This window comes from Amblyomma maculatum, chromosome 10 (assembly GCF_055883805.1).
Source record: "Amblyomma maculatum isolate TAMU_Amacu chromosome 10, ASM5588380v1, whole genome shotgun sequence".
NCBI classification, from domain to species: domain Eukaryota; kingdom Metazoa; phylum Arthropoda; class Arachnida; order Ixodida; family Ixodidae; genus Amblyomma; species Amblyomma maculatum.
In genome coordinates this window covers 124,069,922-124,089,888 of record NC_139353.1, presented here as the reverse complement: position 1 = coordinate 124,089,888, position 19,967 = coordinate 124,069,922, and the positions used below count along the sequence as shown (strand labels likewise).

Genomic DNA, 19,967 nt, shown 5'->3' with positions numbered 1-19,967 from the left:
ATGGTACCACCTTAATGGAAAAAAAAAAGAAGAGGGAGAGTTTTCTTTTGTTTGTTTTGCTTCGACCCACCCTACAGCTCGCCTTGTCCCTAGAGTTCCCTGTCCCTAGCGGTATTTAGTAGTTTATGGTCACGTGACGTGGCCGCTTTTTGAATGAGTGTGTGAGTGGCTTGTCGTTGACGGTGTTCCCACTGTTGCTCTGTTTTCGCTAATTGCTCTGGAAGGAAGAACGGAAGGAGCAAGTTACTAGTCACCTGCACTAAATAAGTATCTGTCCCGCGTTTGTAAAGCCGAATTAGATTTTGTTGTACCCCCCTCTTGCTAGAGCGTACATTGTTAGTGAGTAGGTCGTGGTTCCTTTCTGACCATTGGTCTCCACGTTTTGCGGCGTCTCGCGTTCTTTGTTTATTTAGCCAGTTTTGTTAGCCGTGTGTGTCAGTTGCCCTAGTGCTCTCATAAGAATGGAAGGAGCAAGTTCCGAGTCACCTGCTCGAGATAAACATCTGTGCCCTGTGTGTAAAGCGGAATTTGCTTTTGAGAGTTCCCAACGGAAGCATGTACGAAAGCAGCATCCCGAAGCTGAAAGCTCTCTTGCTGGCAGGAAAGTCTCCTACGATTGTGATCTGTGTTTTGATGTGTTTGCCCATCGCGGCGAATTATTGCAGCACCACGAGCAGAGTCACGGGTTTGTCTCGAGGCGCAGCACGGTTGAGTTCACTTGTTATGCAGGTTAGGAAGGTGTTCTAGGAGTCTTTCTTCATTGTTTTTTTTTTTTTTTTTTTGCTAGCACGAACATAAATGCTACCTAGACGCGTGCAGGCTTGTTTAGAGCGCTCGTGCGGTGTTCGAGCAAAAGGAAGAGAAATTTTAAAGCAGGCGGTTATTTTACAGCAACAAATTAAAGCACTACCAAGTACTCAACCTATATGAACGACAGAGGCATCGAGTCCCCGGCTTTGCAGATGTGCCATGATTTCACCTTTCCTCCACGTAGCAGAGCGCTCTTGTGAGGGAGCACCCAAGTGCCATGCAGGGGGCTTCGCCCCCACTGTTTGTTCAATGGCAATAAAATGTTTCTACCACCACCTCTTGAGTGGTCAGCTGACGTTCATGCGCATTAGTGCATTGCAAAGTATATAATTGGGATAGGGGAACGCGTACGTAAAATGACAGCCTCTGGGAGTCGCAAGTGTGAAGGGCTTTTACTTGACCCAATTGGTGCCTACATGGAACTCGCTTCTAGCGACCAAGTATAGTAACGGAATCTAGCGTCACGACTTGCACCTAATATGCAAGCTTCCAGTTTTTGTTTAGACTACCTGGGATATTTTAATATGTGCTGACATTGCGCAGCACAGGGGCGCCTTTTACATGTCTCCACAGTTGCAATGTGGCCTCCGCAGACAGGATAGAGCCCATGTCCTCCACTGGAGTAGCCAAATGCCCTAACCACTTTTGGTTTAAAGTCTGGTAGTTATAAGGTTGGGGACCGAAATAATACTGGGCTAATAGTGGCCTGGACTCGATGTTGTCTATTTTGATGACTTCACTTTTCAAAGAAGCACCTGCATAGATCCACTATATACACAAGGTGGCATGCTAACACAGTGTTAATTTTGGTTGGGGGTCTCGTGGCCTTACCCAGTGTACATTTTGGTGCCATATGGTGGTTTCGAAGAGAGAAAAGTATGACAGCATCATATCACACTTAAGCTTTGCCTTTAAGTTTATGACATGGCAGTGTTAGTGGCACTCATCTGTGGCTCTCCTTGCAGATTTTCATTCACATACATTCACTTTGCTACTCAATCGCTATTCCCTTAATTTGTGCCTCTATTATCTAGCGCACATTTGTTGGCATATAGTTTTAAAGTACCGCATTGTGTTAAGACCAGCTCATGTAGATATAAAGCCCGGCTTCGAAGGAATAGACACACCATATTTTTGTTGTATGTTCTTTCTTTGGATTGATGCGGTGGACATTACAAAGCATGAACCACATGGTTTGCAGAAACAGTGATAAGTGTATAACTGAATTTTTGCTCTTGTGCAGTTTTGTTTTCAGCTCCAACCACTGGGCAGCAGCTGTGGCATTAATTAATGTGGTTACGTGAAGCACACAGGAACTATAGTATGGTTACTCCTTTGCTCCTAGCAATTCGCAACAACCCTTACACAAGTCTTCCCAAGAGCTGGAATCACATTACAATATGCAGTGACTACCTATATGGCAGTTTTTTTTTTTTAGGAGTCTCGCGACTGAACATGTCTTTTATGTTGCAGCCGTCGTTCAGTGGTTGGAACTGAAACCAAGACTGCCCGAGAAGAAATACAATTTTAAATTATTTAACTGGCTTAAGTGAACTGCCCATTGTGCCCCATCTACACTGTTTTCATGTTGCTGAAGAAGAAAAGTGCTTTCAAAATTTTGGTGTCAGTACCTTTCAACTAAGCCGGTTGTGCAAACAGGCCGTGTGTGACCTTGGAATAATGTGTGTGACTCGGGATCGACTGAACCCTGTGGGTCCAATTTCTGTCGCAAAGGATTAGCAGAGTTGGCTGGTACCCAATTTGTGTGGTGTGACGTCATGCAACCTGCCAACCAATCAGTGCACGACTATGTAACCTGCCAAGGCCTTTTGCTCACAAGTTTTTGCTCACAATGCCGGATTTTCTGGAAAACGAGGTGGTTAACACAATTGCCTTAATACTGTGGCCTGTGTCAGCATCGCCCTTCATGCTGCACAGGGAGCATGTTGCAGGGTAGGGGAGTTATGTCATGTGCTCGGTGGATGTGAAGGGTGAAGCAGCACAAGGTTTTAGTGAAGTGACTCATTTGCAGTGTTAAGTTTATGAAGATCGCAGTACCTCTCGGAGCTTGTCCAATACGCATGTAACCCCCAACACCACAAGTCTGATCATAGAGGTGTTTTGTAGAAGACAAAGGCTGCACAATATGCCTTGCAAATAAGCACAGTACCTTGTTGCGTTCGACAGCAGTGAGATATATAGGTAGGATATTGTTATAGGGTTGTAACGGCGAAGCTTCAAGAACGGCTAAGCAGGTCACCGCTGTGCCTTGAGTAGGGCGTGGAAAGAGGTTCCCAGGAAGCGGACCGTGCACATCACTTGCTGAAGATAGACTGGCTCTCCTGGTGTGATGATTTCTCTAAGCATTGTCCCAGGTGTTTCCGGCGAGCATATTCTCGACAGCATCCAAACTCATCTGTGTGGGGGAAACTCTTGCCGGCAACATCTGGGACACTGCTTTGAGGAATCACCATAGGTAAACTGCAGACATTTCGGCTTAAGGTAAATGCCTGTACGAGGTGGTGCACTTCATCAATTTGATAGTTTATGATACTTGGGTGGTTAGTTGCGGCAAGACTTTTGAGCTCGACAATTGCTCTGAATTAGCCTGGGTAGTCCTTACCTCCTTGATTTTAAAAGTGAAAGCTTTTACTACTGCCCTCCATAGCTTCTTTGCCATGTGTGCAATGTTGAACCGAGGAGAAACCATGTGACAGTTATGACATCACTCGGCTGCCGCCAAAACTGAACGTCAACTCTGGCTAATCACTGGACAGAGTTGCTCAACCGCAGCTATGCTAGAGCCGTATGCTCGGTCTGTTTAGATAGCCTCTGCTGCCTCTTAGCCAGCGCCAACGCATGAGCTCTCAATAATTTAACGGCAGCAGTCGTCATGGATCATCCCGGCTAGACTCCTCGTGAAGTGTCTGCAAAGTAGAAATGGCGAACACGACATGCCGAATCCGGTCATCCAGTGAACGTAGCACCGAGAGGCTGCCACACTGAGACGAAGAGAGGAGGCGGGGTCCAGTGAAACATGTCACTTTCACTTTCGTTGCTTAGCTTTAGCCATGTTGAACCTTTGCCTAAATTTTTTGAACTGCCTTGCATTGACAACATCCCCCTTTTGTTGGGGTTGCTGCGGAGTAGTAGTAGTTATTTTTGGAGTGAGCATTCCTGTTCGACCCCTGAGCCTTGGAGCTCGATTACATCTACCACTAGTTTCAGTTTCTAGTATCTTCGCATCATTGCCAGCGGGTACCCACAGGGCAATATCATCTGCATGGAATTAATGATGAAGACTGGCAATTTCTGCACTTGTGTGGTTAAGGTCACGTTGAAGAGGAAAGGGGAGTGTAGTGAGCCTTGGATGCCCCTCAGCGGCCAATAGGAACTGGGTCAAATTCGCTATTGCCAAATATCAGGAGTGTGCGTTGCACGGAGAAAAAACTCATTTAATAACAGATGGTTCATTCGCCTAGGTTTAGAAGGGAGTGGTTTACGAGAATTTCCTTGTGAGAGGCATCAGAAGCGCATTCGTGAAGCTCACTCCTAATATAGCTCTCTAGTCCCAGCTTGATAGGCTAAGTTGAAGAAGTCATTAAAAATTTGAAGTGTTATGAGTGTTATGTCCTAGGTAGATTGGATCTCTTTTTAGAAGGCTGTGATGGTGAGCAGAAGGGGATCATTGTCCTCTATGTAATGCTCGAGGCAGTGATGTATTATGTGCTCCATCAGGTTCCCAGTGCACAAGGTGGGGAAAATAGGATGGATGCTCTTAACGGCAGAAGCTTGCCTGGTTTGAGGATGAGCGCGACTCCCTGGAGTGTTTCAAAGGCAGAGTCTAGGTTTCATAAAGCTTCATTATAGGTGCCAGCCAAGCCCAGTGCTTAAAGGGACACTGGAGAGAAAAATCAAGTCTGCTTGTAGCAATAGAATACCAGCTCCTAGTCACAAAAACACCACTCTTACTGAAAACAAAGCTCTTATAGGGTAGAAAACAGCGAAACAGAAATGCAGTTATCACTACCACAGCCCATTCTTTTAAGTACAAGTCACGTAATGCTTGAGGGATCCCGGACTTGTAACGTGCATTACGGTTGCATGTGTGAATTCCTCACTTAGCTTGGTTTCGAAACTGCATGGGCATGCATCTTAATGTTTAAAGGCAAAGAAAACCTGCGCTTGGCGGCCAGTTTTGTTTCGATATGTTCCTGTTTTGGCTCTTTGAAATCGCAGCTATGCAGTGTTTCGTTCTTGACGTGCTTCGACTGAAAAGCGCGGAGCAGTAGGGAAAGTCGAAGTCCTCTTCTTACGAAGTTCATGCCTTGGCAAGCATTTCCGTCTAAATTAGTTATATGTATTGTGTATATCGGTTTATTTTGCAAGATAAACCTGCACAAAATTCGGTGGAGCTGTCGTACAGGCTGGTTCTGTGTTACTTACCTGCCCTGGTTGCTTGGAGAGAAAATGAAGGCTGCTTCCAACCCATATCACAGTGCCCTAACTATTGTGCCTTGCCGTATGTTTGGACACTCAGCTTTATTATTTCTTGTGCAGCTTAGTGGAGCTGCTTTACAGATATTTTTGTTAAGCGTTGAAAGTGTTACTGCCATTATACGATTACCCCCTAAGCGTGCTGAATCTTCTGGCTGGCTGTTAGGTTAGGTGTGTCAACAATGTCTTGCATCTATAATAAGCATCGGAAGTTGGCAGTATATCTCAGAGGGTTGTAATTTCTCAGTGTTCGATGCCCTTTCATCGTCTTAGTACAAACACACAGAGCTACCTGGTGCATTTGTTCGTGACATAACGAGCACTTCTTCAGCTTCACATGCGCCCTGTGGAGCAGCGACTCTGACAACTTTTGTTTGTTAACACACAAGGAAACATTGAACGAAAGGCAGCTCATTTGCTTGATAATAAGAAATACAACGGAAACATAAGAATTTGCACAAAACAGGCCCTGTGCGCCACTTTTTATTTTCGACCTCAATGCAGGGTTCACCCCTTGCTACTATTTAAAAACACCCGTAGCAATCTTACTCGTCAGTACTTACGGTGGCTCGGTGATGTCAGCTTCGCTTGGTGCCAACACAGCCGCCTCAGCTTTTCATTAAAAAGCATTGCGCGCTATGGGCCGAGGCCACAGAATTGTAGGCCAGCGTTCGCTGCGAAAACGGTGGTGCAAATGAAGCGATGGCTTCTGCTTGCGGTAACTTTGAATTTTGGCTGCTGCTAGCGTACAGTGCTCGCTGCATGCCAGTAATCACGGAATTAGTGTTAATGTCATCTTTAGTGTCCCTTTAATTGGGACAAAGCTGGCAGGGCACAAAGTGGATCTGTGCATGAGTGATGTCAGCTACAGCTCTGCATGGGCCTGAACTTTATGCCCGAGCTCAGCCCACGCCCATGTCTGAAACCCCAAACCTGTCCCAGGCCCGGGCTTGAAGCCCAGGCCTGGCTTGCAAAGGTGAGAGTGGGCCCTGCCCGAGCCCGGCCCAGGCATGTTCTCACAATAAGGTGCATGGTAAATTGCTCACTTTGAGCTCAAATTGCATTAACACTAGTTTTTTGAACACGAAGAGAAGTGATAATTAGGTGCATTCGCCTGGCCGACTTCTTGAACAGTTATCTCATAGATGCACAGAGATAACAAAGTAACTCGGAAGTTCCAAGAGCCAAATCCAGATGAAAAGGGTTGCACACACTTGTAATAAACTATTTTGGGTTCCCTTAAGAGTTGATCTGTCATATTTTACTGCCCACAATGTCTAAATTATAAAGCATACTCGCAGCCAACTTTTCAACGAACGCAATTTCACGGTCTGAATTCATGGCCGAACCGACCGCCTTTCCAAGACAAAAAGAAAAGCGCATTGCGTATTTCATGGTGTGTGTTTAAGACCTATAAGTGTCCTGTGATGTGTTCTTCCCCAGTGCATTTGAATAGCTTACAAATCTGTTTGGGAAGGCAAAAAATCAAGACCGGTGCAATTTTACTCTATTTGGTGTAACAGAAGTTGAGCGCATGAACTATGTGATAAATTACTGGGAAAACATACAGCACATGAACTGTGGTAAAGAAGCGTAGAGGGATAGAAGCCAATATTGTCCTTTTCTCTGCATTAGTAAAAAAATAGGTCACATGTCATGAAGGCACCATTAAAAATCCACATCAATACTTACTCATTGTGAGTGGTAGCTCCGTTTCAATCGAACGCAGGTGGAGGGTTGTGTTATGAATGCAGTAAAGCAGTGCCTAAATCAGATCAGTTGTTTTCGAACGCTTTTAATAAATTGCGTATATGCATACTCAAACCAAATCAGTTCACAATGCTTATTTGTTATTGCAAATTCTTCAAAAAAAGACTTTATACAGTATAACACCAGTTGAACGAATGCCATTTAAACGAAGTATTCAGTCGTACAAACAAAGTTCCCCTACCGAAGCTCTACTGACCGCTATGCAAATGCCATTCATTTTAACGAAATGCAGGTATTGCTGAATTCAGTTCTACGAGCAATTTCTGCAGCGTCATCCTGTGTCTCCCATGTCATACCATAGCCTCCTTTATGCTTTCTGTGCCTGTCAACGCGCCGCGCGAACAATAGAGCGGCGCCATCAAGTAAAGTTACGTGGCACTGCCGCTGAGGGCGCCACTGACATAGGGGTCGAGGCGCACAGGTACGAACGCCGGCGTGGGTGCGGGAGTGCTGTTATTCGCTTGCGGGATAACTGCTACTAAACATGAATCGGACATATTCAGTATATTTACTTGTAAGGCCGACATTTTTAAAGCATAGCAAGTGATCACGGTACTTGCTTGACAATGACGCTAATGCTATGATATTTTTTATGAGGCACTTTCAAGAAATGTGCACATGGCTCGAAAACCTGGATAACTGCTCCGATAGCATCAATGGTAACAGAAAAATTGCAATGCTAGTCTATGCTACGGTGAAACAAAATTTAGGAAAGGCACCAACATTTATTAACACATTTCGAAACAGCAGCTGTGCTACAAGAGTAACCACTTTTACAACTTCATCACTTTTCGTGAAAGTGGCTTCTGCTGAAACAGCAGCTTATACTGATCATTTTTGTCAGTTATCGAAGAGGCGTAGTTCACCAGCAGTGGTCTGATAAATCTTGTTGCCACAAGTCGAGAAAACTGGTGACGGTGACTGCTGTCGCTGACGGGGCACTTTAGCAAGTTTGATTTGCAGATGGCTGGAACGGCTGCGTCGGTCAGGTATCTAAGTGGATTTTGCAGTCTTGGTTTTTCTTTTAAGGTTCTCTCCACAAACAGCCGCAGAGTGTCTAAGACATAGAGTAATGCATCAGATGGATAAAGCAGCCCACCTCGGTCCTGATGTCGCGTGAACAGCTCGAGTGGGTTACTAGTAGGTGGCTTCGTTGTGAGTAAACAGCACTGCTCACATTCCATATGCTCACTTATTACACGATCAATGTAGCCACCTACCTAGAACATAGCCGACAGCTGTAAGGAAGGTAGAGAAGCAGGGACATGCTGCACATCTAAGTATCCCAAGGCTTCCAAAGCAGCCTCTGGAAGCTCATCGCTGCTCCCAAGTGCACATAGCCCTGTAGTCCTAAGTCCAGTGCTGTGGTGACTCTCATGACAGGGCACGTTGCTGTGTTCAGATGTCGCGGCAATTCCCGTCTTCAAGACCTTTTCTAGTCCTGAGAGTACTGACCGCACATCAAGTTGGTCGTTGCATCCCAGTGACCGCCTCAGAGTTCCAAACAGCGCTTCAATTGGGTCACTGCTGAATTTCTGCATTAGTACAAAACAGAACTTCTCCTCAGCTAGCAGATAGCGGATGCAGCAAGCAGTCGAGTAAGCTTTGAGCAGAAGGGCCTCGTACGTTTCAGCTGTGAAAAAGCCACGAGGATAAGTTGCATCTTTCTTTAGTTGGTCGATATATAACGGAAAGGTAACTTCTAGCCATTCCAGCCTAGAATCATTTTTGTCGTCAAAGTGCCTGACGTCAGGGAACCTTTTCTCGGTATGCTGTTGTTTGTTGCTGGTGTCGTGCAGTAGGAACCACCGATGGACGTTCTTCATAAACAGTATTGTTGGACCCACATAGGCAAATAACATATGGCAGCTTTGTCCTGCGTGCTCTTTTAAACACTCCAGAGCAGATGTAACATCTGGAGAAAAAACTTCGACAGCTCTTTTGACGTTCATTTTTTCAATATTGTTTGGAAAAACATGTTTACTGGTTAGACTCCTCACAGGTTTTACAATCCAATCTTTCTGCATCTCGTAGAGTTTCTTCAAGTGAGATGATGTAACTTCTCCTTTCTTTCCAAGTTCGCGTGCAAGAAACTGAGAGTGGATGTTTTTCAAAACGTGGCAATAATTGAAGCTTAAGAACAGCAGCCGATCATGATTACATGGATGCGGTATCCAGTACGTGAAGAATCCACTGCAGAGGTCCTTCATGGCACTCACGTTTACTTTATGGTTGTCACTTACAAGGCACACCACCTTGAAGCCAGCCTCTTCGACCTTAGTGAGGACATGTCTCATCAATTTGGACAGCTGTGCGCCATTCAGTCTTTTAGAGAAAAAGTAAGATGCTGGTATTCTGTATGAAGTAGACAGACCGTTAATTACAAAACAAAGCAAGGAATTTGCCAGAACCGGCATACTGTCAAGATCAGTGGCCACACCCATGTCCACATGGCCCACGAAACTATCTTGCTGCTTGTTATACTGTAGCTTTGGCTTGATTCGCATCTCATCGACAATGAGAGAACATACTCTGGAATGCAGCGATTCCAGCTTGTCAAGCTCCGATTTCAGCCGGGCTTGTAACGAGCCACTGAAGCCTGTTTCTCCAGCAGTACTTTCAATGAAGTTTTGCAGCGTGTTTCTGCTCGGAAGCTTCAACAATCTTTCCTTTCGGGCATGCTCATAGGCTTTTGTAGAAAGATGTCTAAGCATGATGCAGTGTCGCATTACATCTTCCGACCATATTGGCATTTTTCGCTTGAAATTGACAACTTGGTTCAGCAGGAAAACGGCAGCAATGTTTTTTTCTTCCGCTTGTCCCCGGATATATGCCATATTCTCAAAATTACTGTCTTCTTTAAGCCTTTTCAGCTCCATTTTATATTTATCTACTGTGGTGCAAAGCCTGTCTATTTGCTTTTTTAGGTCTCTCTCCTTCCTCTTCCCCTTAATTCTTTCCACTGCCAGCAGGTTGAAAGATCTAATGTCAGCTTGCGTTGTTTTATCGGTGCGGACGAGTTCTTTTTCTTTGTTTCTACAAATAGCTCTTGGTTGATGTTGCTGCACTTCAATAAAGGAGAGGCTTCAGAGACCTCACTGTCAGCATCAGAAGTTGGCGTTTCAACGTTCATGCTTTCGTCGTGCTTCACCAGTTTTTTCGCTGGCTCATCTTGGCTCTGGTGGGTTTCAAAAGCTGCTCTTTTTCTTACGCTTGCACTGTTCCTCTCCTTCAATATTCGAGGTTGCAAGTATGACGGGTAGGCAGTGAACACTGAAGGTACAACTCCCTTTTTCAAATGGCGCCTTTTTCCTTCTGCGAAGTCCGAGTTTTTGAAATGTTTGCTGCATACCCTTGAATAGTTGGAAGTGCAATTCGGTACCCAGTCTTCTCTTCGTATTGCTGTCAGCCATTGCTTACGCAGCGCAGCTTCGACGGGGATCTCATGAAAAGAAACACCAGGCTCCTTTTTACTGTCCGACCGGCACAGTGGCACACAGCAGTATGCCATTGGGATCTGCAAGGAGAACAACTTCGGTATCAGCTGTTACTGTCAATGATTCAGCACGTCGTGCAAAACAATTTTTTTTTAACCTAATGAACAAGGAAAACAAATATACGCGTTGTGTCTTTCTGTTTCGCTCACTCCAAAGTAATCATCACAAGAGGTAAAGCTTATGTTTTTATTTTATCACAGAATTATGCAATTAGCCTATACACAGCAAAAAAAAAAATACTGCACTGGAGCATATGCATCATACCACACAGACGAGCTAACAGGGGAGGAAATTAGCATCGCAGTCCAGAAAATACATGTGCACATTTAATATTATTATTGCTTTACTGACACGTGATAATCACAGTTTTAGGTGCTGTCATTATTTTTCACAGACCTCAATGCGGTTGAATATGAGTTTTGCGGTTTCCGATGCTAAAGAGGGACACAGCGATCGGGTGGACAAGGGAGACTAATATAGACTTTGCATCATTCGGTTCAACTCAAGTTAGGGTAGCCATCATCACAATGAGTAAAGCTTGTGTTTCAATTTTGTCACAATTAGCGTATACTGCAAAAAAAAACTGCGCAGGAGTACGCCCAACATACTAGACGAGCTAGGCAGAGAAGCAATTAGCATTGCAGTCCACAAAACACACGTGCACATCTAATATTGCTACTGCAGTACTGACGCGTTATAAACACAGTTCTTTGTTCCGTCACTATTTTTCACAAGCCTCAATGCAGCTGAATACTATGCAGCGATCGCCGGAAGGATAAAACAAAGTTGGCATTTACCAGTTGGTACAATGCTGTATTCCTGTAGCATTCGAAGGCAGAGAAAAAAGCAAGACCTTGCACAATGCGAAATAGCCCACGAAAGATCGACAGCATGTGGCTGCCCGGACTGCTGTGCAACGCAGCGCACCTGGCACTCGCCTGGCGAGGGTAACCCTACGTCGCTGTCGCCATCTCTTGGCAGCCAGCGGCGTAACTTCCCAACGGAGGAGGAGCAGCAACGACGGCCGCGGAGCACGGAGTCACGGAGTTGCCAGGCACAGAAAGTATAAAGGAGGCTATGGTCATACTTAGCATTTCAGCAAGCATAATCCGCACTTTATGTTGAATATTTGTACGTTGAGAACCACGTTTCATTACCGTGTGACGAAAACTGGCCGCCATTTAGCTTAAAACTGAATTGGCTATCTAAATAAGCTTGTAGCCTGCGGAATTCATGGCTAGCTTTACACGCTTGACTCCATAGTTATAGCCAGCCATAGCCAGAGCTTCAGCCCTACTAAGCCTTTCAGCTCCAACTGGTATTTTTTAGTTCTTCCTGTCCCTTCTCTATACAGTTTGCTCGGAACTCGGACGAAAGGCTGCCAAGGCGAAACATTTTCGGTTGGGGCTTGAAATTCAGACTGCTCGTCTTCGCCCATTTGAAAGAGCTGCAACTGGAACACCTTTGAGCGACACACACGCACACCACTGCTGTTAATCTTTTATCCTCTGTTAATCATCTCATTTTCATTGATATTTTCTTGTTAGCTCGAACAACAGAGGAAAGAAAAGGTTTTGCTACCCGTGGCACCTTTTAGCAGCTAAACTGCGGCCGGCGGAAATGAAACTGTTGTGTCTTCATCAAGTAGCACACACAAGAGAGCACAATTTTATTCAGGCGCTGTCTGGCACTCGAAGCAGCACAACCAAGATTAGTGCAGCTGCTTTTATAGCTGCTATAACCTGAACCGTGACGTCACACAAGCATGCTGTAAGAGCAATGACACAATAGAAACGATAAGGGAAAAGAAGGAAAGAAAGGGGAGAAAACAAGAGAGAACAGTAATGGGTCTGTAAAAAGAATAGAAAATATATAAAAAAAGTTTAAAGATAGCACATCAGCTAACCAGATTAGACATTTTTCGGCTATTCAAGACACTTCATGTGCAAACACTGCGCAATGCGTGCGCTTTCTCCGTAAAATGCCCTTGCGCCCCCGCTGCTATCACCGTGTCCCCGCATGCCGAGAGGAGGAACGGTGCTGCGTGCTCCAGTTCGAGGCTTTTTTTTCCTCCTTGCCGTGAAAACTGTCTATAAGATCCTGCAAAAGGATGGACACGGCCTAAAGGTTCGGTTACCCCCTCCCCCCTTTTTTGCTTGCTGGCACGAATAAAAGAAATCTCAATTTTCAATCTCACCAGGTATGCTTTATCCAAAGCCTCCATCTGGCCCATACTAATCTGATGGCTGCTTTAATTTTGTATAACTTCAGTTAAATGTCTTCAGACATAGCTAATCAAGTGTGCTCATTGTGTGATATCCCTGTAATTAATATGTGCATTTTTTTACAGACTTTGCAGCCTGGAAAGAAGTGGAAGAAAAGAAGGAGCAAGTACAGTTCATAGCAGCTAGTGGGCCAAAGCGTTTGTCCTCAGGAGCAGTGAAGAAGTACCTGGTGTGCCACCGGTCAGGAGTGCCCGTGAAAACCGGACAAGGTAAGCGGCAGACAAAGCTAGTGGGAAGTGTGAAGCGCAGCAAGCATTGCCTTGCAACTATGGCTGTCACACAAGAAGGTGAGAAGATAACTGTAGATTACCAGGCTGAGCACTATGGGCATGAGAAACGTGCGACTCACCAGCGCTTGACAGCCACTGAAGTGAGTGCCCAGCAGCTCGTTCCGAAAGTGAAGTCCAAGGCAGGCCACCGCATAACAGACTGCTTCAAGAGTAACCAAGCAGGTGTTGCTCTTTCAGAATCTGGTGTGAGTAAAGAGCCTGGTGGTTGCTGGCTTGTGGAGTCGCAGTCCTTACAAGACTATCGGTACACTGTAGTAAAGGGAAGCACAGTATGCAAAGGTTGTAGGCACAGCTGCCAAGATTGCAATGTTTGTATCCACAGTTTGCAGTGTATGTGCTTGGATTACAAGTTGCATTTGAATTTGTGCAAGCATATTCATGCTGTTGTGCATTGGGAACAGAGACGAAATTTAAGCGTTCAGGATCCAGTTGATGATCAGGGACCTGTTCCTTCGACTTCTGCAGAAAATTGTTCATTTCCATTGGCTGAGCCTCAGGCACTTCTTTGCAGCATTCAGGCTGATCAGATCATTGAACCACAAAATTCTGATATGGAAGATGTTCGCACTCAGGTTGCAGCTCTTCTGCAAGATGCCATGAACAAGGACGACTCAGCTGATCCGACACTGGTAGAGTTGTTGAAAAAGACAGTTAATAAAGCCAGGCAGGTTGTTAAGCAATTCCCAGACAGGCAGCCATCAGTACTGCAGCCCAGTGCTCCTAATAAATGACTAGAAAAGCAGTCTGATTATTACCCTGTAAAGCGCCGCTGATGAGAAGAGAGGAGTCGTTGGAGTAAGATTTGATGTTGGGAAAGGTTGAGGGTCACCGGAGAAGGGGTAGGTAGCGAACGCGATGGTTAGATGGCATCCTCGAAGCGCTGCAGATGAAATTATGTGATGTTAGGAAGATAGAGACCGGAAAGCGTGGCGTGATATGATCCATAGGGTCACGAAGAGTCGGACAAGACTGAACGACTGAACTGAACTGAAAGCGCCGCTCCTCTGATTCTACTTCGTCTGCGCGCATTCCAGCTCCTACACTTTTACATCAAAACTGTTTAAAACAACTGCTGCTGAATAACGATATGGGGGTTCCTCTCATTCATACCGACAGTGACCATGAATTTTAGTATTGTTACAACAAGAACACTGGTGTAATTATTGGAGTGTGCAAAAAATGCACTTTTGGCTTTCATCATGTCTATTTTATTTGGAATCTTATATCAGAACATGTTTTTCTGTGCATTTTGAATTATGCATGTCAAATACTAGCAAGTATACTACTAATGTGCTCATTATGAGCTAGACCATAAGAGTGCCTAGGGAAGCACTACTGAGTGTGATAGTACAAATCAAATCTGTAAGCTTATGTCAAAACACAGGGTTTATGTGTGTGTAAAACAGTGTGTTTTATTATCTAGGTAACCATTTGCCTGTTGAATTTGACAATGAATGCAGCTCTCTGTGCTACCTTGTTATGCTGATGTTCAACTGCACTTCTGAGTCAAAGTTGAACTATTTCTGTTGCTGCTATGAAGTCAGTATGTAAAATCATAATATCAGTGATGCTTGCATTTTTTTACAGTTAAATTTGTGCTGTGCCCCCATTGTATAGCATGTATTCTGTTTCAGTGAGCCACCTTCATATTTTCTTTGTGCAGTGTAAATAATTAGGGTGCTCTAGTACAGTAGTACTATGAATGGTAGTGAGTCAGAGGCACCTCCACTGCTTCTCATATGGCTTCCTGGTCAATCAAGTGTTGTGCAGCGTGAAGAGCATTATTGTATCCTTCGGGCTGTGTATTCTTCCACTAACAGTCTTCGGGTCTTCAAATGAGTGCTGCTTGGAAGCAGATTCAGTGTTAGCATTGATGGTGCATGAGTGACAGGTGCCTCGATTGCTTTCTGTATGGCTGTCTGGGTGATCAGGTGTTGTGCACCATAAGATGTGTTGTTGCTATAGGTTTTAAATACTGGTGGTCTGCTCTGGGCGATGATAACGTGCGTGTTCTTTCACTAGGCATGTTCACTTAAGTTGTACTTGGAGTTTGGTTGTAGCTTGCTGTGTGCTCCCAATACGGCAGTAGCATGGACGGTGTGTGATAGAGAGGTGCCTCTATTGCTTCCCGGATGGGTTGCATAGGTAATCAAGTGTTGTGTAACAAAATGTACTACTATTGCTGCAGATTTTACATAGCTGTGCTGTGCTCTGGACGATATCCTGCATATTTTTTCGTTAGTCATCTTCACTTAAGTTCTGCTTAGAGTTGGGTTGTAGCTTGCTGTGTACTCCCAGTATGACAGTAGCATGAATGGTGCGTGTTTCCTGAATGGGCAATCAAATGTTGTGCAGTATAAAATGTACTGTGGCTGCAGATTTTACATAATGTCGCCATATTAGTATATGTAGGGTGATGGGCTCAGTGCTGCAGAGTTCTTTAATGCTTATTGGTCACAAAACTTCTCCGTAACGCTATGAGAGAGCTTCGTATACCGCCTGCGCATGCTGCGTCGCGCCACCACTGTGCACTGAAGGGCGCCGTTCGAGGAGCTGGGAGCTGTTGCAACCGATAAGGAAGCCTTCAGGTGTTCATTTGACGGTGATATTTGACGTCTATGGTACTGCGGCCACACACCTTGCGCATATTTCCATGCAGCCTCTGCCTGGTTATCATCCGCCTCTGCGTAACACGGCCATGCGCTGGACTGCAGTACCGATAAAGCACAGCGCCACCGCTGCGTCACCCGAGGCATGCGTCACCAACTGTGGCTACAAAAACTGGCTGCCCGGCTGGAACGTTGGGCTTTTTCCTTCCGCTACAGAAACGAGGGTGGCTTTGGTATGCTCGTCCATTGCCACCGCTATTCGAATAAACAAATGTTACGTTTTCATGTTGGGATTCATACTTCGGCAGAAAGACATCCCCCACAGTACTTTTGTGCATTCGTGTAATGTAATTTGTCTGTGTTGGACCATGTTGAGCACTTTTTATGCTGCTGCAAGCTGTTCTGTCTACAGAGGTGCAACCGAGAAAAGTCTCGCTGATTACTTGCACCAAGTTAAATGGAGCTTGCGAGGAAAATGAAGCAGGCATCAGTGGGCAAGAAACAGGTGGCATTGCCTATGCCTTGGAATATGTGCGCGTTTGTGAAGAAATTTAATGTTTTCAGACTTAAATAGTTGACGCTGGACCCCTTCAGCGACGAGTAAATGAATCGAATCTGTTGGATTCACGAGTGTAATTTCACCGATTGCTGGGAGCAAATTCAGAGGTTTTAGTGAATGAAAATATCTACACAATGTAGTTCAAGCTGTAATGATGCAAAGTCGATTGCGTGAGCCACAAGGACACACATACAACTGGCAGAAACCCCGGTGTGACGAGATCTGCAGAGCAGTGCTGAAAGAGACCGGCAGCTGTAGTTCGAGTCTTTTGTGGAACACATCTTAGGCCATTTTAATTAATGCAAATGCTCGCCGAACATACTGCTAGATAAAACGACTTAATATCAAATGTTGGTCACTGCTTCAAAGTGTATACAATCAACGGGAAGTGCCACTTACTTGCAGTGTCAGTGTGTTTCTCTGAGGTACAATATATTTGCTTTCATCACTTTTTCTGGGAGATTTATCATGCTACGAAAAACAAGTGAAGCTACTATCAGTGCAGCGGATGAAAGATATATAGTATTAAAGGAGCTAAACTCGCACTTTACACCACATAAATAGCAATATATCTGTTTGCACACAGGTAGTAAACGGACGTAGTGCAATGGCATTTTTCACTTGCATGCTGTCAATTTTGTATTCACAGAAAATTGAGTGTAGGCAGGAGACAAGTAAACGGCACTGTGCCTCGTCTAATGGGTGCCCTTCAACAGTATGAATTTCATTCACAGCAGGTTTTATCAAAATACTGCGCAGTTAGTTTCACACCTGACATCTGCTCCGATGAGGCATTCGTGCATCATCAGGGTTGTCCTCGTCTCTCCTGCAATCGCCTAATGGTGAGCACATGATAACGTCACCTAATACGACAATCTAAAGACATTCCAAACCTTAGGTACAAATGCAGCACGAACTGTGATGCTGGCCAGCAGTTCCGGCAGTGGCTCGATGCCCTTCAATGCACGCCTGCGCCTCTGGCGGTCAGCCCTGGCACTAGTATATGAAACTCCAGCAGGAGTTTTGTGACCAGTAAGCATTTAAGAACTCTGGTGCCGCTGTGCAACTCATTCGTGTGACAGCGTTGATAATGCTTATATAATGCCTCTAAGACTGGACAATGTGGCAAGGCTTTGGCAATTTCAGCAACCTTGCCATGATAGCCGATCTCTGAGCCATGGCCCGTAAATGCTATTGCCCACCTTATGTCCTAAGGTCTAGCTTCAGTTATTTTTTTCCGTCTTCAGTAAGAAAAGGTAACTTTTGTGCACATGTAATTTTGCTCTTACACAGTTAACATTGTGAATCAGTTAACATCGTGAATCACGTTGCAACCCCTTTGTGGAGATTAGTGGTGAATCTTCTGACAGCCACAGCTTTAACTCCACAAGTTAGCACTGTGCCGCAGCGTCGCCTGTGGTGCTTCTATGTTTCACACTGTTCTGTACAATTATTGGTGGAAGTAGCAAATATTAGTCCACATATTCGATTCTGTACAAAAGCCATACTATTCATATTCAATTAGATCGGGAAACAGTACTACTATTATTCGCTCACCCCTAGTTCAGTGAGGTCTCTGAAAAGTGCTGTGCTCTGGTGGCATGCTTTTTATTTCAGCAGGCACAAGGGCTGCAGCATATATTGCTGCATCTGGCTGTTGGCTGTGCCAGATTTATTTTTCTCTCGGCAGAACCTGGCTTCTAGAGAGCGCGTCTCCCAGGTGACGGATAGGGAGGCTTCTACCAAACAGTTCAGTTCAGTTCAGTTCAGGCGTTCAGTCGTGTCCGACTCTTCGTGACCCTATGGACCATGTCACGCCACGCTTCTACCAGGCGGTGATCCCCTTCATGGATCACTGCCTTGTCGTGGCGGAGGGGCTTGCGAAACTCGATGAAGTCGTGAGCTCTGCTGTGTAGGGCCACCCAAGATAGACAGGTCACGGCAGAGAGTTCTGACAAAATGTGATTCACTGGAGAAGGTAATGGCAACCCACTCCAGTAATTCCTGCCAAGAAAACCCAATGGCGGACGAATGAACTACAGCGAAGCCCAGCGTCCGTGAAGAAGGGCCAGCCTTCTTTCGAGATAGGATAACGGCTGGCACCTGTGCACACACGTGATGCCGTCAGATGTACGAGCAAACTCTGCGCTGCAGCTCAAATCTTCTTTTCCGGTCAAACAAGCAAATAACTAAAAACCAAACAAGGCGACTTTAAAGTTGGTTCCTAATGATGAGTTGCACACACATGAAAGTCAAACACAGGGAAAAAACGAAGGTGACAGGCACTCTTTCTGTCTTCGTTTTCTTCCCTTGTTTGTCTTTTTCTATGCGCAACTCGACATTAGGAACAGCCATGCACCAACCAGCCCAACAAAAAGGTCTTCTAAACTAACTTTGAAGTCAGTGCATAAGTGATGACATGGGCAGAAAATTTTTATCATTGATTCCAAGCTTAAAGGGACAGTTTACTGACTTTTTCGACAATTGTTGTCTTGCCTTGGTCCAAAGCTTCCTTCTTAAATTACCGAATACCCGGCTGTGGCGCTGAGAAACATGAAAACACAGTGCAGCCATTTAAGACTGAAATTTTTTATATGGTAGTCTCATTTTCTCAATGGTAGATGGTGTCTGCAAACCCTGACTACAAGAACACATTATGGAGTATGGTAACTCTATGCAACTGTATGGACTCGATGACTGCCACGCTGTTTTGGTGACTTGCAGTGGTAATATTGAGGATGGCACTAACCAAGATGCACATATTTTCTTAAAACACTGACTTAGGTGACTGTTAGTTTCAAATAAAGTATATAAAACTGGTAATATCTATCACAGATGTCATGAAATGTATGTTGACTTCACTTGCTGCAGGAAGCTATCCTGTTTGCCGCAGCGAGAGGACACAGCATGGTGCCATTGCCTTCTCAAACCTGGCTTTCGTGATTAAATTAAAATATAAATTCCTGCCTACGCCATGATTTGTGCCCTTATTACTGCTACCAAGGGGTCGGATCTACCATAATATGCAAGTATTTTTACACTCATGTCCAACAGTAGACTGTCTCTTTAAAAGTAGGCTAAAAAAGCCAAACTGATGCTAAATGGCTAAGCTTTTGTTTGGTAGGAGTGGTGCTTGAACCCGCGGACCAACAGGTGCTTCAGGAATACTGATTGACCGCGTTATCACCTCACACATGTACTGTCTGTTGCCAAAGTTTACAGTACACTGCACCATTGAAATGAGTACTACGGGGCACTTTCAACTTTTACAACTGAGTGCCATTTGTGCAGAATGATGTGAGTGCAGGTCAGCACATTCAGAAATGCCCTCATTTAGCCTCACACTCAGACTTGAAAATGGATGTATGAGTGGATATGGGAGGAATGTTCGTGATGTATGTTTGTGACAACTGCATCTGTTTATTTCAAGTAAAGGAGGATTTACTGCCGAGGGTGCTTGAAAGGGATGGGGCATGCTGGAGTACAGTTTGAATGGTGAAAGCGGACGATGCAGGAAAGTAAGCCTTCCACTTTAGTTCACTTCCTGGTTTGACCATTATGCACCATTGCCATTGCTTGAATTTTGCAGTTCTGGAAGGTTTGATGCTCCTTTTCATGTATTACTTTGCATGGCTCAAGGGCCATATACT

The 19,967-nt window shown here is 44.9% G+C and overlaps 1 protein-coding gene across 2 annotated transcripts; it reads left to right on the top strand.

Annotated features, from left to right (window-relative positions):
• Window positions 1-151: 151 nt before the first annotated feature.
• On the top strand, window positions 152-19,541 carry LOC146177398 (uncharacterized). 2 transcript variants are annotated; one of them, XM_084580449.1, is made up of 3 exons: window positions 152-729; window positions 12,925-13,068; window positions 19,189-19,541. In XM_084580449.1, exons 1-3 carry the CDS (start codon window positions 462-464, stop codon window positions 19,293-19,295), a joined length of 519 nt encoding a protein of 172 aa, XP_084436575.1. In that variant the 5' UTR covers window positions 152-461; the 3' UTR covers window positions 19,296-19,541. The 2 variants fall into 2 exon arrangements, with proteins under 2 accessions (XP_084436575.1, XP_084436576.1); XM_084580450.1 differs by lacking the exon at window positions 19,189-19,541 and adding an exon at window positions 15,809-16,901.
• The last annotated feature ends 426 nt before the right edge of the window (window positions 19,542-19,967 follow it).

What these genes read in the sequence shown, in the direction of transcription:
- LOC146177398 (XM_084580449.1), top strand. Translation starts at nt 462, where the DNA reads ATGGAAGGAGCAAGTTCCGAGTCACCTGCTCGAGATAAACATCTGTGC. An exon ending in TGAGTTCACTTGTTATGCAG is followed by an intron (nt 730 to 12,924) that starts GTTAGGAAGGTG and finishes ATTTTTTTACAG; the next exon opens with ACTTTGCAGCCTGGAAAGAA. An exon ending in GCCCGTGAAAACCGGACAAG is followed by an intron (nt 13,069 to 19,188) that starts GTAAGCGGCAGA and finishes CACTTGCTGCAG; the next exon opens with GAAGCTATCCTGTTTGCCGC.